Genomic DNA, 15,449 nt, shown 5'->3' with positions numbered 1-15,449 from the left:
TCCCTTTTTCTTTGTGTGAGTTAACAGTTGAACGGTAAATTTCCACGACAGTTATTTGTGTAGATAACATTTACAAAGAGGAGGTGTGATAGAAGCTTGCCACATGGAAAGAACTGACATCATATAGTGTGTGTGTGTGTGTGTGTGTGTGTGTGTACTTTCTGAGTGTTCATTAACCTGTCAATGTACTAAGACAATCCATTCCTTCAACAACCAGCCTCTTTCTTCCATCCACTACGTGACACTGAAAAGTGCTCTTCAATATGGATAAACATAATGTACCAGAAGTGAAGCCTGATCAGCTGCAAAGAATATTGCTTATTTTTGAAATGTGCATACACAGCATTCAAATCACATCCTTATATAGATGAAAATATATAGTTAGAAGGAAAAGGAGGTTCTGATTCAGTGTTTGTTCAGAAGTATATGAAAATATTGAGTATGAAGCAGTTTTTCCACTAACATGATGTCAAAATTTGGGGCAGCAAAATGGAAAATCTGCAAGACAACTATGCACACTCGGTCCAGTTTGTATTGTCTTCTTCACCGTGTTCCATTTTAGTTGATTTAAGCAGCATTTTGGGTAACACTTAATGATAAGTACACACTATGAAGCATTAGTTAAGCATTGAAAAATACTTAATTCATCATTTATAAAGCATATTTCTGACATGAATACTCATTAGTATATGGTTTATAAGCAAAGTTATGAATGTTTTACTCATCATTAATAAGAACATTAGTTATGGATTAACAAATACTGAACTCATCATTTATGAAGCATATTTCTGACATGAATATTCATTAATATATGGTTTATAAGCAAAGTTATAATGGTTTTACTCATCATTCATAAGCTCATCTACATTGTGCTTAATGATTGTATTGTGGTGTACAGGATATAGAGGTTCTCTCACCCAGAGGATGTTGTGGCTTGTGGGGCGGGTCTTAGCTTACACGGGAAGTGTTGGCAGACAGTTCCACGTTGTTCTGGCGGCTGGAGAGAATAAAGTTGGCTCGCTAGCAACTGGCTGGTTTTCTCCTTTTTCCTCACCACATTGGTGACCCTGATTCGAGCATGTCTGATCCAGCAGAAGAGAGGGTTTCCTCTTCGACTTCGGCCGTGGACTCGGCCTCCTCTTCTCTCCAGCTCCCATAGCCGGCTGCGTTCTCCGCCGCCCCGACCGCCATCAAGCTTCCAGAATTCTGGCACAACGACCCGGCGTCGTGGTTCCAACATGTCGAAGCCCTTTTCCATCTACGGGGTGTAGACGCGGATGTCTCCCGGTACTATCTGGTGGTCACAGCCCTGGACCAGCAGTCCACCCGCAGGGTTATGCCGCTCAGAGCTTATCCCCCTCAGAGCGGGATGTACGCCGCTCTGAAGCAGCTTCTGCTGCAGAGGTTCAGCCTGTCCTCCGCCGAGAGAGTGGATAAAATCCTCAGCCTGCCTGGTTTGGGGGACGGTACGGCCGTGGACCTTATGGACGATATGCTATCTCTCCTTGGTTCAGATGACGGCGGTTTCCTTTTCCCGCACATTTTCCTGCGTCAGCTCCCGCCGTAAGTTTGAGCGGTTTTGGCTAACTCTCCTCGTCTGATGGCTGGCGATTACAGTGGCTTGGCGGAAGAAGCTGACCGGATCCTTTTGGCTACCAGACGTTTCATGGTGCAGAGTACAGCGGTGGAACCCCAGCAGAGGTTGGCGGGGGACCCGACGGTGGTGTCTGCAGTCGGTGCAGGAACTCGTTGTCGTGGGGGCCCCCTGTGTTTCTACCACCGGAGATTTGGCAACAAAGCTAAGCGCTGTGTCCCCCCATGCACGTTTGAGGTGTCTGGAAATGCAGTGGCTGCCGTGGGCGCCGACGGACGAGGTGAGCTGCTCTTTATTAAAGACTCCCTGTCGGGACAGCGTTTTTTGGTTGACTCTGGCTCTCAGAAGAGTTTGGTGCACCCCACCAGTCCAGGGATGTCGGACCATGGGGGTGGCCCACTGCTAACGGTTCACCTATTGAGACTTTTGGCACAAAACGGACAACTGTTTGTTTCCACGGACGTGAGTTTGAGTGGGACTTTGTCATTTCCTCTGTGACTGTTCCGATCATTGGTGCTGATTTTTTGTGTGCTCACAGTTTGTTAGTTGATGTTGCTAACCGCAGGCTTATTGATGCTGTAACTTTCGCCACTGTTCCATGTGAGGCTGGGAATGTTGGGCCGGTGACGCATGGGAATTTTTCGGCGTCTGGAGATATTTTTCAGTGTCTGCTGGCTGAATTCCCGTCCTTGACTACTCCTGCCTTTTCCTCCACAGTCACTAAACATGGGGTGGAACATTTTATCCCCACTAGTGGTCCACCAGTTTTTGCGCGCACGCGGCGTCTTGATGCGGGAAAACTAGCTTGCGCTAAGGAGGAGTTTGCTACCATGGAGAGGCTGGGGATTGTGAGGCGCTCTAACAGCCCCTGGGCATTGCCCCTCCACATGGTGCCTAAAGCAGATGAGTCTTGGCGCCCGTGCGGTGACTTCCGCCGTCTAAACAACGTGACGACACCAGACCGTTATCCTATTCCTCACATTCAGGATTTCTCTGTTCGGTTGTCCGCGGCTTCTGTCTTCTCTAAGGTGGACCTGGTGTGTGGGTATCATCAGGTTCCAGCGTGGGCAGAGGATGTGCCTAAGACGGCGATGATCACCCCTTTTGGGCTTTTTGAGTTCCTCCGTATGCCCTTTGGCCTCAAGGGGGCAGCCCAGACTTTTCAGAGACTTATGGACTCGGTGTTGCACGGCCTTGAGTTCGTGTTCGTCTATCTTGATGACATTTTGGTGGCCAGCTCGTCCCCCAAAGAGCACCTTGTGCACCTCAGGGAGGTTTTCCGGCGTTTGGATGCTCATGGCCTGATTGTCAACCCAGTCAAATGCCAGTTTGGGTTGCTGGTGATCGATTTTTTCGGTCATTGCATTTCGGCATGTGGCGCAGTTCTGTTGCCTGCTAAGGTTCAGGCTGTGGCGGATTTCCCCCGCCCGGTTGTGGTCAAGTCGTTGCAGGAGTTTTTGGGCATGGTGAACTTCTACAATAGGTTCATTCCCCATGCCGCCCATCTCCTGCAGCCGCTTTATGACGCCTTGCGTTCCAAGAAGGCTGCTGACACTGTTGTCTGGACTCCAGACCGGATTGTTGCTTTTGAAGGAGCTAAGTCTGCCTTAGCTAATGCAGCTCTCCTGGCTCATCCTGACCCTGATGCTCCTATCGCCCTTATGACCGATGCTTCTGATTTAGCTGTGGGGGCTGTTGTGGAGCAGCAGGTGGCAGACGCATGGCAGCCTCTCGCATTTTTTAGCCGCAAGTTGCGGGACTGTGAACATAAATACAGCGTTTTTGGCCGTGAATTGTTGGCCCTGTTTTTGGCTATACGGCATTTTCAGTTTTTGCTGGAGGGTCGTTCTTTTACGGCTTATGTGGACCATAAGCCGCTGACATTTGCCATGTCTAAAGTATCAGAACCTTGGTCGGCACGTCAGCACCGTCACCTGGCGGCTATTTCTGAGTTTACTACAGACATACGTCATGTCGCCGGGAAGTCCAATTCGGTTGTCTTTCACGCGTGCTGGTTTGCCCCGTGCTCCTCGGGACGGATTTTTCAGCTATGGCCGCCGAGCAGCCTGCTGATCTGGATATCCTTGCTCTTCGCTCCGGTGGTACAGGTTTGAAGTTGGAGAAGGTTGTGTTGCAAGAGGGAGGTCCCTCACTCCTGTGTGATGTGTCCACAGGACGGCCTTGCCCCGTGGTGCCGGCAGGTTGGCGGCAACGCGTTTTTGACTCAGTTCACTCATTTTCACATCCGGGTGTGCGCGCGTCAGTTAAGCTGGTTGGTTCCCGTTTTGTGTGGCCCGGTTTTCGTAAAGATGTTAAGAGGTGGGCAGTTGCTTGTGTTGCTTGACAGCATGCCAAGGTGCGCCGGCATACCAAAGCCCCTCTTGAACCTTTTCCGCCTTCCAGGCCTCCAGTTTTGCCTCCTAGTACTGATTGTGTTCCTCATCCTGTACTGGACAATGATGTTCCTGCCCACTGTTCAAATGAGCACCTTGTTTTGCAGGTTCCTCACACTTACTCGATGGTGGTTCGGCACAGTCGCTATGGGAGGCGACTTAGGCCCCCATTGAGAGACTGATTTGCAGGTTGTGTTCCCTTCTGGGTGTTCGGGGGGGGGCTGTGTGGTGTACAGGATATAGAGGTTCTCTCACCCAGAGGATGTTGTGGCTTGTGGGGCGGGTCTTAGCTTACACGGGAAGTGTTGGCAGACAGTTCCACGTTGTTCTGGTGGCTGGAGAGAATAAAGTTGGCTCACTAGCAACTGGCTGGTTTTCTCCTTTTTCCTCGCCACAGTATTTTCATACTTTATAAATTGTGGATTCAGCATTTAAAAATTTAGTATTACATCACTTACAAACCAGTTATGATGTGCAGTTGTGCTTGCACATACACTATTCAGACATGTACTAATGGTTAGTGAATATGTTAGTGGGTATTTTTTACTAACTCATTCATTTATTTTCCAATAGATGTCCTATAAACAGTTATTAATACAGGAGTTCATTATTTCAGGTAGTTACAAAGCACTTACTACTCATTAATTAAGTATACGGTGTGAGCTCATCTAAAGTGTGGACTATCTATGACATATAAAGCATTCACAAATGAGATTTGAAGGTTGGCAATGCCTAAAAACTCACACAAGTCTCAGTTATTCTAACAAAGGAAAGACATAGCACATGGGATTATCAAACAAACTGCATGACTGAATGATGAATGATTATGATTATGAATGGTTAGTAAAACATTTATAACTTTGCTTATAAACCATATATTAATGAGTATTCAAGTCAGAATATGCTTTATAAATAATGAATTCAGTATTTGTTAATGCTTAACTAATGCTTCATAGTGTGTACCTATTATAAAGTGTTACCACATTTTGGAACAAGTCAAGGGGATGCTCACCCCACACCTTAAGAAGGAGAAGGTTTGGTTTAGAATTTATATTAAATTTATCTGTCAAAATCCGCTGAAATCAAGCTCCATTCCAAAGTTGTTTTCCCAGCACAAACAATCCACTGCAGGGCAGTGTGAGCATGTATACAAACCCATAAAATTTACATTTTTGTGTGAATTTTTCAGACAAAGTCAGTGTGTGTCTGTGAATCATCTTAATGCCTGGAATGAGTTTGCTTAGCAAATAATGACTTAATGGAAAATGGAGCAATCCAAAGTTCAAAGTAGCAGCTTCCAACATACAATTAAAATGTTGCATGTTGGCTGCTTAACACACTAAGAAAATACAGTTAAGAGGCCCAAAATTAATGTTGATATCATTACATGTGGTAGGTATGCAGGTGTATACATGCATTTTTTTACTTTTATGTTTGTGTACTGATTCAGAACGATTTACAATACAGTAATTAGTGAGCTTTCAAGGTGCTAATAGCTACATCTAAGAATTCTGGACAGTTACTTTCCACTTATTTATGCCATGCCAGCTTTATCTTGAGTGTTATGTATCACTTCATGTACTGCTTATCTGCAGATATGTGAAAGGTTGCTGATTAAAGCTGTTGTAGATGAGTGAAAATATGTTCTGTCGGTGTGCTGGGTTGGTGTGTCTAAAGCAAAAAGAGTAAAATAATGAGTTTCAGACAGATGTTGAATATAAGGTAACTGTTCCTGAACCCCTAGTCTGTCAGTTATGCCATTACAGAAACATGCACGTCCTTCTACTTCTCCGCCTTTTCTACACTGCATGTGTTACACAAAATCTGTTGTGAGTGCATACTGAATGCATTTGCATGTATAGTGTGCTCTTCTTGTATGTTTTCTTTAAAAGCCTTGGACAGATAAATTCAGCAAAACAGTTTTGCAAAAACACATTTAAGAGAAAATAGCTTTGCAGCAAATTGACGACAACCTGTTAAATACAGTATAAAAAATGGCAAAGTCTCAGGATCAAGGATTGAAGTTTCACAGCTAACAAAAGCATATATCTGATATGATTCAGTGCCTAGGAAAATACATACTGTATAAAGCCACAGGTGTAGGAATACACAAGACAACAGACTGTACAAACAGTGAGAATATAACTCTTGAGTTTGGTGTTCCCACCCAAAGCTTATTTGATATGGTTTGTGTGAAGTTCTGGTTTTTAATTTGCAGTTTTGGTTTAAATATTAATTTAACATAAATGTAAACATTTTAAAGTAATTTCTTGTTGTGAAGTTTACAAGCCTGAGCCACTGCAGTAAATTTTTAACACCTATTGTTATCTAACTTTGTTGCAGAGTGATTTACCTGTAAAACTGAGAAATAGAGTCTAGAAGCTCACAAAACACATTAGTTGTATGTTGTTCTTCAGTAAAGACACCGTAACTCCACCGATCAGAGAGGACGTGTGTTCCCGAGGAGGAGAAGGTGAGGAGCAGCAGGAAGAACGGGGAGTTCTGGTGTGGGTGTAGAGAAGATGAGCCACCGATGAGAAAAGAGAGCATTACTGATGTCATAGCAGATGACAGGCAGCATGTGATCAGGTAGGGCACAGAGGGCAGGAAACAAGGCAAACTGTCCAAAGAGAGGAGGTAAGAGGGTCACACAGCATTAAAGTGTCTGTCTCACATCTCAATGTGAGCTTCTTTGGCTGGTGGTGTGTCTTTTAAGGAGCCAGAGATGGTGTAGAATCTGCCGGAAGATGGAAACAAGAGAAAACAAAGTCATCAGCGAAGTAGAGACTATAATTTATTTTGTAAATCATGCAACCATGCTACTTCACAATGAAGAGCGCAACATCTCTGTGTATTTGCTGACCCCATGAAATGCAATCAATCAGTCAGTCAGTCAGTCAGTCAATCAAATTGTATTTATATAGTGCCACATCGTAGAAAAAGTTTTCTCATGACACTTTACATAGGAGAGCTGGTCAAGACCAGACTCGTAATCCAATTTAGATAAACCCAACAGAATCCTCCAGGTGCGAACACTTGGTGACAGTGGTGAGGAAAAAAATCTTAACAGGCAGAAACCTGGAGCAGACCCCGAATCAGGAAGATGGCCATCTGCCATGACTAGTTGGGGTTAAAGAGAGAGTGGTTGAGGAAGAGAAAGAGAAAGCGGGAGAGAGAGAGAGAGAGTGGGGGGAGGAGGGAGGTAATAGGGGGAGACACATAGATGCACAGCTAACTTTTAAACACTAGAACTGCTGTTACTCCCAATAACTAGTACAAATACTCATAACTGTTCATAGTACTACTCCAAATACAAGTACTATCAGTGGATATACTACTACTGCAGTTGTTAGGAACCAAAAACAGATACCTCTACTATCCCAGTAACCATATAATAAACACTATATATGGATAAATGAATAATGATGGTGGAAGCAGGAGAGAAGCAAGACCACAGCAGTAGGTCCAGAGATGATCCAGGGAAAGCCTGTGATGATCCAGGGAAATCCTAAACCTAAATGTATTTTGATTATATGTCTTGTGCTATACGGCAAGTATTGTTGAGTTTGTTATTTTCTAGAAAGTCAAACCAAAAACAAATAAATCAAAAAAAGATGTCTCATGCTTTGCTCTGGGGAACGCACTAATTTACAACTTGCCTCCACCCTTTTGCCTTTTGAATACAGGAACTTCTGGCTGCAAAGAGCACGTCTCAACAACCAAAACTCACTTAAAACAAAACCCTCACTAGCTCAGTCTGTAGAGTATTAGACCTTTAATTTCAGGGTTGTGCATTCGAGCACCACATTGCAAAGGTGCTTTTTTTCGACATTGGTTCAAGCTCAGCTTAGCCACTACTGCTAACAGACAACATAAGTGTCTGTGCTAAGAAATGACCTAAAGAGGGCTATATCAATAGAAAGATGAAACATGATGAACATGTATGCCTTATTACATTACACCTCAGGGGTCAGTTTGTAGAAAGCCCAAGCCCATTATTTAGGATTTGGACAACTTCTAAACCTGCCCTACTTGTGTCTTGTCACTCATTCATTTCAGCAAATTGAAATGGTTGAGATCGGTGGGTTTACCAACAGTAGTGAAGCGATGTGCCCACACATTTTTCTGTTCGGTTTAATGAACCTTGGCCTTCAAAGTGTAATCATAAAGCTGGATGCCTTTGAACTTTCAGCGGGAATATGTCAAAGTTCAAAGCAGCATCACTTCTGCAGATTTTCACTTAAACTGCTGTGAAGACCAACATTATGAGATAGCCTTGAATTTCAGCTTTCAATTTGGAGCTCTGAACAGTGTTCCCTTTAGCAGCAGAATAGTCAGGTTTGAGAGCACTGTGTCCATGTTTTTGCTTTTGTAACCGTAATCTAAGATGTAACAGCATTACATGTTAGAAGACACACAATGAATTACCTTGACTTTCTAAAATGTCTTCGTTTCGTCATGGCCTTAAAACAGGATGATTTTGCGCAGGACTTTTTCAGATCTATAACCTGGTAGATGATGGGGTTGTACATCGCAGACGATTTGGCCAACAAGGTGGGAATGACAGAGACAGGGATCGGCACAGAGTCTGGTTCACCAAACGCTGACACCACTGACACCACTGCATAAGGAATCCAGGCTATTAAGAAGCCTGCACAGATCAGCATCGCCACCTGAAAGTGACACAAAGTAATATATTCACGCAATATGTTTCTTTAGAGTGCTTAAGAAATCTTAAGGCTGCGTAGTTAATACCGGTGGTTTCAAGAGGTTTTCTACATTCATTATCTGACAAGTGGCTAAATGAGACTACAGAGGTCATCCTGGACATATCATCAGGCTAAACACAAAAACCCTTCTACTCAGTAGTCAACAAATACAACCTAGTTGTGATACTCTGTTGCACACTGTTCTACTCACTGGCGGGATCAAACTATGCAAAGAGACAGGGTGTCATAGTGTAATGTAGAGAATAAAATCCAAATAAAAGCTGTAAGTTTAGGTCATGTTTGTGTGGTATAGTTTATTTATAACTTAGTGTTAGTGTTTTACTTTTGACAATGGCGTTCATGTGATTGTCAAAAGGCTTTCAAATGTCCATAGGAGACTAAAGAGACATTAAACACCATTTTACTGAACAAAATGTATTGAACAAAAAGTATCACAAACCTGTGTTTACCACAGAGTTTGTTCTGTCCAACAATCCAAAAGCCATTTGGATTTCCTGTTTGAAAATACTGATGTTTCTCTTCCTCCATAGTTCTATTTTTTTTTTATATCACAGTCATTTCATTTTCTACCTCTGTACCCACCTTTGTGAGCTTCATCTCCAGGTTCTGGTTGTTGTTGACGCGAGCATCAAAGTGCGAGATCTCTTTTGCAGAAGACTTGACCTTAAAAATGATCTTGGTATAGGAGAAGACAATAATGCCGGTGGGAAGGATGAGACAAAAAAACAAGATGGACATGACAAAACTCTGACCGGACACAGAGGCCTGTGCCAGCCACCAGTCCAGCGTGCATGAAGTCCCGAAAGGCTCGGGAGCGTAGCTGCCCCAGCCGAGCAGGGGCATGGTGGCCCAAAAGGCTGCATATGCCCACACGAAGGCCAAGCACAGGAAGGTGTGATGCCGTTTCAGCCATGTGCCTTAAAGGAAGAAAAAGGAAGACAAGAAGACTGATGGCCCAGCAGCAGAAGATAGCATGCACACCAAAAACTATTCACATACTATAATAAAAATGACCTGAAATTCAATAAGATGCTGTTAATTAAATGTCAGGCGCCATATCATTTCATCAAACAGTAGCATATTATGTCATTTTCTTTAAGCTGTGTGTCATAAATCACCACTGTCACATGCTGTATCTGCTTCAATAAGGCAGGCACATGTATCTCATTCTAATACTCCTTTAAACTCTTAACCCTTTATTGGGCAAGTGAGTATTTTTGGTCATTTCCAAATATATGACAGGACAGCAACAGCAACAGTTACAGCGAGGATAGTGAGTCAACAATCTCAGCTCAAATGTGATTTGCAGGGTCTGTAAGGTCCGCCTCTGCTTGAACAGTGAACATAAGTTCTTTGTTAGGTACCATGAGGTAATGGTACAAATGTAAGTAATGTCCAAAGGGATAATGTGCATGTTGACAGGTGTCTGTATCAGCACTTATGTTGTTGTAATGCCCTAAAAGTGACGTTCTAATGTTCTAAAAAATAAAATTTAATTTTTTTTTTTTTTTGCTTCCTTACAGGTAAGGAACCAAATATGGTTAACTTTATTGACCTTGATTTTCTACATTATAAACATTTTTGAAAAATTTCACAAAAGTAATAAAGTTTTTTTAGGTCCTCCAATAACACATTAAGACTGGAATTTAGAATTTCAGAGAATTTCTATGAATGCCCTATTAAGGGTTAACCTATTAAACCCTGGGCCATTTGTTTCTTAAAACAATGGAGAACCCAATACCAGCTGCATGTACATATTGCTACAAGTGTTGTGTAGCATTACCATTACAACACAGATGGAAGAGCAGTATCAGGTGTAAGGGGCTACAAAGCAGAAGACATTCACTATATTTTGGCTTTAAGCTCATATCTGGAATTGTGTAACATCTGTAGTGCATCTCAATGGACATTTTGTACTAAATAAGTTACTATCTGAGGTCTATAATTCCAGCCAGAGTGGTCTGTGGGAACAAGAGCAAAACTTTCCAGGTGGCTCATTTATATTTTCATAAAACAACAAAAACCCAATTAAAACTCTTTATTACATTAATACAAAAATACAAGAAAACTACAATAAAAATGTTTATGAATAACAAAATAGAAAATCAAAAGTACAATCTACGCAAGATGAGGCAGTGTTTCTATGAATAGAAAGTAATAAATTGGGACAATACAAATGTTTAGAGCAAATAATTTCAAATAAAATCATTGTGCAACATATATACAGTTTATGTGTTTTTCTTAGTCTGACAGGTACCTCAGAGAACTAAACCTGCATTATAAGGCCAGTGTGACACTTGAACTAGTAATGACATAGTGGCCCTTTGCAAATCATTTGTTTTTAGAAACAGTTTAGTCACTGCAGTTGCTACATTTTGAGACTCTGGAATTAAGTTGTCTAGTCTTTGAAGCCTGAGGTCAAACAGTTGCCATCTTACCTGATCAGAAGCTAGGCCTATGGTCTAGAGGTTTTTTCATCCATTGATAATTCCCATTAGAAACTGGAAATTAACAGAGGTTCCAAACTAAGACTATGTTCACTCAGATAGATTTTTGTTTTACGCACACAACTTTCATGTGGATTAGACCTAGCGTCCACATTACTTTTAGAGAAGCTGCTGACAACGTTTTGGTATAGCAATGTGTTGGCATTTTATAATGGACAGAAAAAACATGGCGACTTTTAGGAACAGTGGTGCAAATGCCCACATTAATTAGCTGTTCCTTGCAATAATTCTGATGTATTTCAATATATCAATATAGCTTATAGTCATTGTATAAAAAACAATGAGATAGGGCATCCTTCAAGCTGGCATAGCAAGATAATAATAGTAAGCTGCTTAAGAGAGCTCCTAGCTGCTATGTATGTGCAGATATGCATGGAAATGACGTGAGTTAGTATTTCATGCATTGTTTTTTGTTCCCATTTTCATTATTACATTAGCACTTGATTCTAATTAAACTGTGCCTTTTGAGATTGTCAGAGTCTAGGATTTAGTTTAGGCTTTACATTAACAGATGTTCTAAAAGACAAGTCCATTAGGCAGAAATCTCCAAACACACAAACAAGGAAAACAAGGTAATGTGATTTTTTTATAGTGAGGGCAACATAGACACAGTTGAGCTGTATTAACATATGTTTGTAATCCATGCGTCTATACGTAATTCATGTCCACAACCCCTGAAAGGGTGAAGATCCCCCAGGTCCATAACGGAGGTCCTGAATTTATTTAGATGTAATTTGAAATTCTAACTAATTTCACTGAGGAAATCAATAACATAACACACTATTACTTGGTAAATGGACAAGGTATTGAACTTCAGGGAGACAGATCTGCACATACCGTAGCTAAGATGGCAGATCTTGAGGTACCGGTCCAGGCTGACCATGGTCATTGTGATGAGGCTCCCACAACCAAAGAAGAAGCCAGCCCAGCCATAGAATGAGCAGCCCTCCCAGCCAAACAGCCAACGGTGGGAGAAACTAGACACAACGAAAAAGGGCTTTCCTGTCACTGCAGGGACAGGCAGAGAGAAGGAAATCAAGGTAGGAGATAGATGAGATACAGTAGATGAGGTGGAGGAAGATGAAGGAGGCCCAAGGAAATAGTGAGTTGAAGGACAGAAGACCGAGAACAGAGAGGAAGGGGAACAATGGGAAGAAAGCAAATGAAGACACTGGGGTAAGTTACGTGTTTTTATACCTCCTACAATACATTTAATCAGTAGCAGTGGCTGAAAAAACTTTAAATCAAACTCATACAAGTGTTATCCCACATTAAACACAACAACTGAAATTAAATCAAGCAAACAAGTGAAAAAACAACTTCGTTCAGACAGACAAACAGTGCAGTATAAGTTTTCAGAAAGGTGATGTGCAAAAAGTTGATGTTTTATTTTGCTGCTACACAAATAAATAGTAATGAAGACATGTATGAAATTATATTGGTACATATAAGTTAGAAAACAATATTATTAATAACTCATTGAGTGTTTTGCAAACAAAACAGGGAAGAGTTGAAGGGAGAATGATGAGGATTTAAAAGGTGTGTTAAAATCACTATGTAAAATGATCACTACATGCAATATCTATCATGTATGAAATCATGTGTGTAATATAATTTTAAAAATGAAATACGAAAGCAACCTAGGATAATTTGGATTTTTTAAAAACTGTAAGATATGATGATGTGACATACAGTAAGATAGTGTGAAAGAAGAAAAAGGCTATGAAAGGACATGTCTGTGGAGGGGCCTAAATACAGCTGTGCTGAAAGGTTACACCACTGAACATTTATGTGCTGTAAAGCTATCAAGCATTTATACTACACAAAACCATCCAGCATTCTCAGGAAAATCTGATGAAGGTTATGGCTATATGCTGTATGCATCAAAGGAAAAGCTGATATACACCAAGGCAGCACAACGTGCATCAGCAAAACTCTGCAACCCACCAAAACAAACTTGGTGTCTGCTGAGGCAGCGTTTTCGACAGTATGTTAGGTGAAACCTGACCTATTGGTCAGAGGAGTTCTGGTGTAACTTGGTGATGCTGTGAAAAGCTCTCTGTTGTCGACAATAAAATTATGTTGCCTTGAATGCTGACTTCTTCTGGTAAATTATTCGAAGGCCAATTAGAAAAGTCTTTGCCAGTCTTAAATCTTAGACAATTTTGATCTGCGATGCCTGGTCTACCTCAATATATAGATTTTTTTATGTTAGTTAACTCAATTTCTAACAACTAAGGATATCATACACGATAACACATTTAGCACTCAGGTCTTGCCTTTCCCTTGTACTCACTCCTGAGTTCTTTGCTGCATCTGCTCCTCTACAGTAGGAACATTAGCTACCTGCCTGTTAGCTTAGAATTGGAGTTAGCCAATGGTGAAGAAGGAGCTGAGCTAAAAGGCAAAGCTTTCAATTTTCTAGTTGATCTACATTCCTACTCTCACCTATGGTCACAAGCTGTGGGCAGTGACCCAAAGAATAAGATCGCACATACAAGCGATGGAGAAGTATTTCCTCCACAGGGTGGCTGGATTCTCCCTTAGAGATAGGGTGAGGAGTTTGGCTATCTGGGAGAGGCTCAGAGTAGAGCTGAGGTACACTGTAAAAACAAACCTTTAGAATCTACTCAATAAAAGTGAGATAACAATTTTCACTCATTTTGGTTGAGTAGATTTTACCCCATATTTTGAGTAAAACGTGACTAAATTTAACAGCCATAACACACTAAAAGAAATTAGGTAAAATCCATCTAACATATCCCAATATTGCACAACAAATTACTCATAAAAAGTGAGTAATACTAACTCTCAATTCTTAATAGGAATATGTTCATAATATTCATATGTACTTAATTTAGGGCAGGGAGTATCAATCTAAATATTGACAGTATCGATACTAAGGTATCTCTCTCTCTCTCTCTCTCTCTCTCTCTCTCTCTCTCTCTCTCTCTCTCTCTCTCTCTCTCTCTCTCTCTCTCTCTCTCTCTCTCTCTCTCTCTCTCTCTCTCTCTCTCTCTCTCTCTCTCTCTCTCTCTCTCTCTCTCTCTCTATTTTTACCCACCCTTGTATGGAACACCATTACAGAGAATAATGAAACAAAGAAGCAACTTAGCTCATGGTGCAAGAATGTGCAACTCAACAGAAATATTCATTCAACAAAAAAACTAATAAAAAACAGTCAACCATAACACACCATAACTGTGCTATATATAAAAAGGACAGCACTTTTTATCAACTCAGAACACTGTAAAACACATAAAAACTGTCCCAGCTACTTTGTCCCAATGCATGCTGGGAATCTTCCCCCAGCTGCTCCTCACATCACAATATTATGGGGTACATTTTATTATATTATTTTAAGTAGCAATTGTTACTGTTAACAAATAGGTAGACTTTAACCAGTCAGAACAGATTTCACTGGCTAACTATTACTGTTGATTAAAATGTAACTGATTTCCATAGTTTGTATTTACCAACCCCCAAAACCCTTTTTCACAGTGTACTTAATGTGTGTAAAAGTAGGGAATCCAATTCCCAATCAGACAATGAACTGATTCTCCTTCTCAACCCACGTAATCTTAGTTCTGTTGCAGTGTGAAGTCGCTTGAACACGGACTTTATGCAACTAGTAATACCTCTTATTGCTCAGGATGTACAACAAACAAACTGGACACATAGCAGTTCAATCCCTGCCCCTATCCACAAGTTACAGCGTCCTGCCTGATCCCCAAGGTGTCCCCAGTGGTGACCCAGACAGTCATCGTAAAAGGTGTTGGGTTCCAAATACATTGACATCAATGCTTGTGTTAAAAGTGTGATGTTTAATACATAAGTCATTTTGCTATCCCATTTGATTTTTATTCCCTGGTGCAACTGGTCATTAGCTCTTGACTAAAAAAAAACAAAAACAAATGTTGATAATAAAAAAATTAATTATCCACCTGGTTTTGTCTTTTCAAGTTATAGCAATCATTCAGTTAGTGATAATTGACAAACACTGCTGAAAGTGTTTGTCAGTACAGATTAGTATCATGGTAAAAACACTGCCAGAGGAAGAGAAGTGAATTGGGTCATACTCTGTAAGTTAGTGCCTCATAGCAATTTATTTCTTCCCACAGCAAATCACATGTCAAGCATGGCAAATTGGTTTAATAAAAAAAAAATGTCATGGATTTTCCATGTTTATGTGGATGCAACTTATCTTCCCTTGGGGAAAAAATGA

General features: G+C 41.2%; 1 protein-coding gene across 1 annotated transcript in view; it reads right to left on the bottom strand.

The window, feature by feature from the left end:
* Nucleotides 1-4,972: 4,972 nt before the first annotated feature.
* Nucleotides 4,973-15,449, bottom strand: part of opn5 (opsin 5) — an 87,407-nt gene continuing 76,930 nt past the window's right edge. Inside the window, exons 4-7 of the mRNA XM_030128734.1 lie at nucleotides 12,062-12,232; nucleotides 9,300-9,634; nucleotides 8,416-8,660; nucleotides 4,973-6,724 (exon numbers count right to left, since the gene is read on the bottom strand). Coding sequence (XP_029984594.1) covers nucleotides 6,658-6,724; nucleotides 8,416-8,660; nucleotides 9,300-9,634; nucleotides 12,062-12,232 — 818 coding nt within the window. The 3' untranslated portion in view covers nucleotides 4,973-6,657. The remainder of the gene's footprint in view (nucleotides 6,725-8,415; nucleotides 8,661-9,299; nucleotides 9,635-12,061; nucleotides 12,233-15,449) is intronic.

This window comes from Sphaeramia orbicularis, chromosome 24 (genome assembly GCF_902148855.1).
Source record: "Sphaeramia orbicularis chromosome 24, fSphaOr1.1, whole genome shotgun sequence".
In the NCBI taxonomy this organism is placed as follows: domain Eukaryota; kingdom Metazoa; phylum Chordata; class Actinopteri; order Kurtiformes; family Apogonidae; genus Sphaeramia; species Sphaeramia orbicularis.
This window is presented reverse-complemented; position numbering and strand designations above follow the sequence as displayed.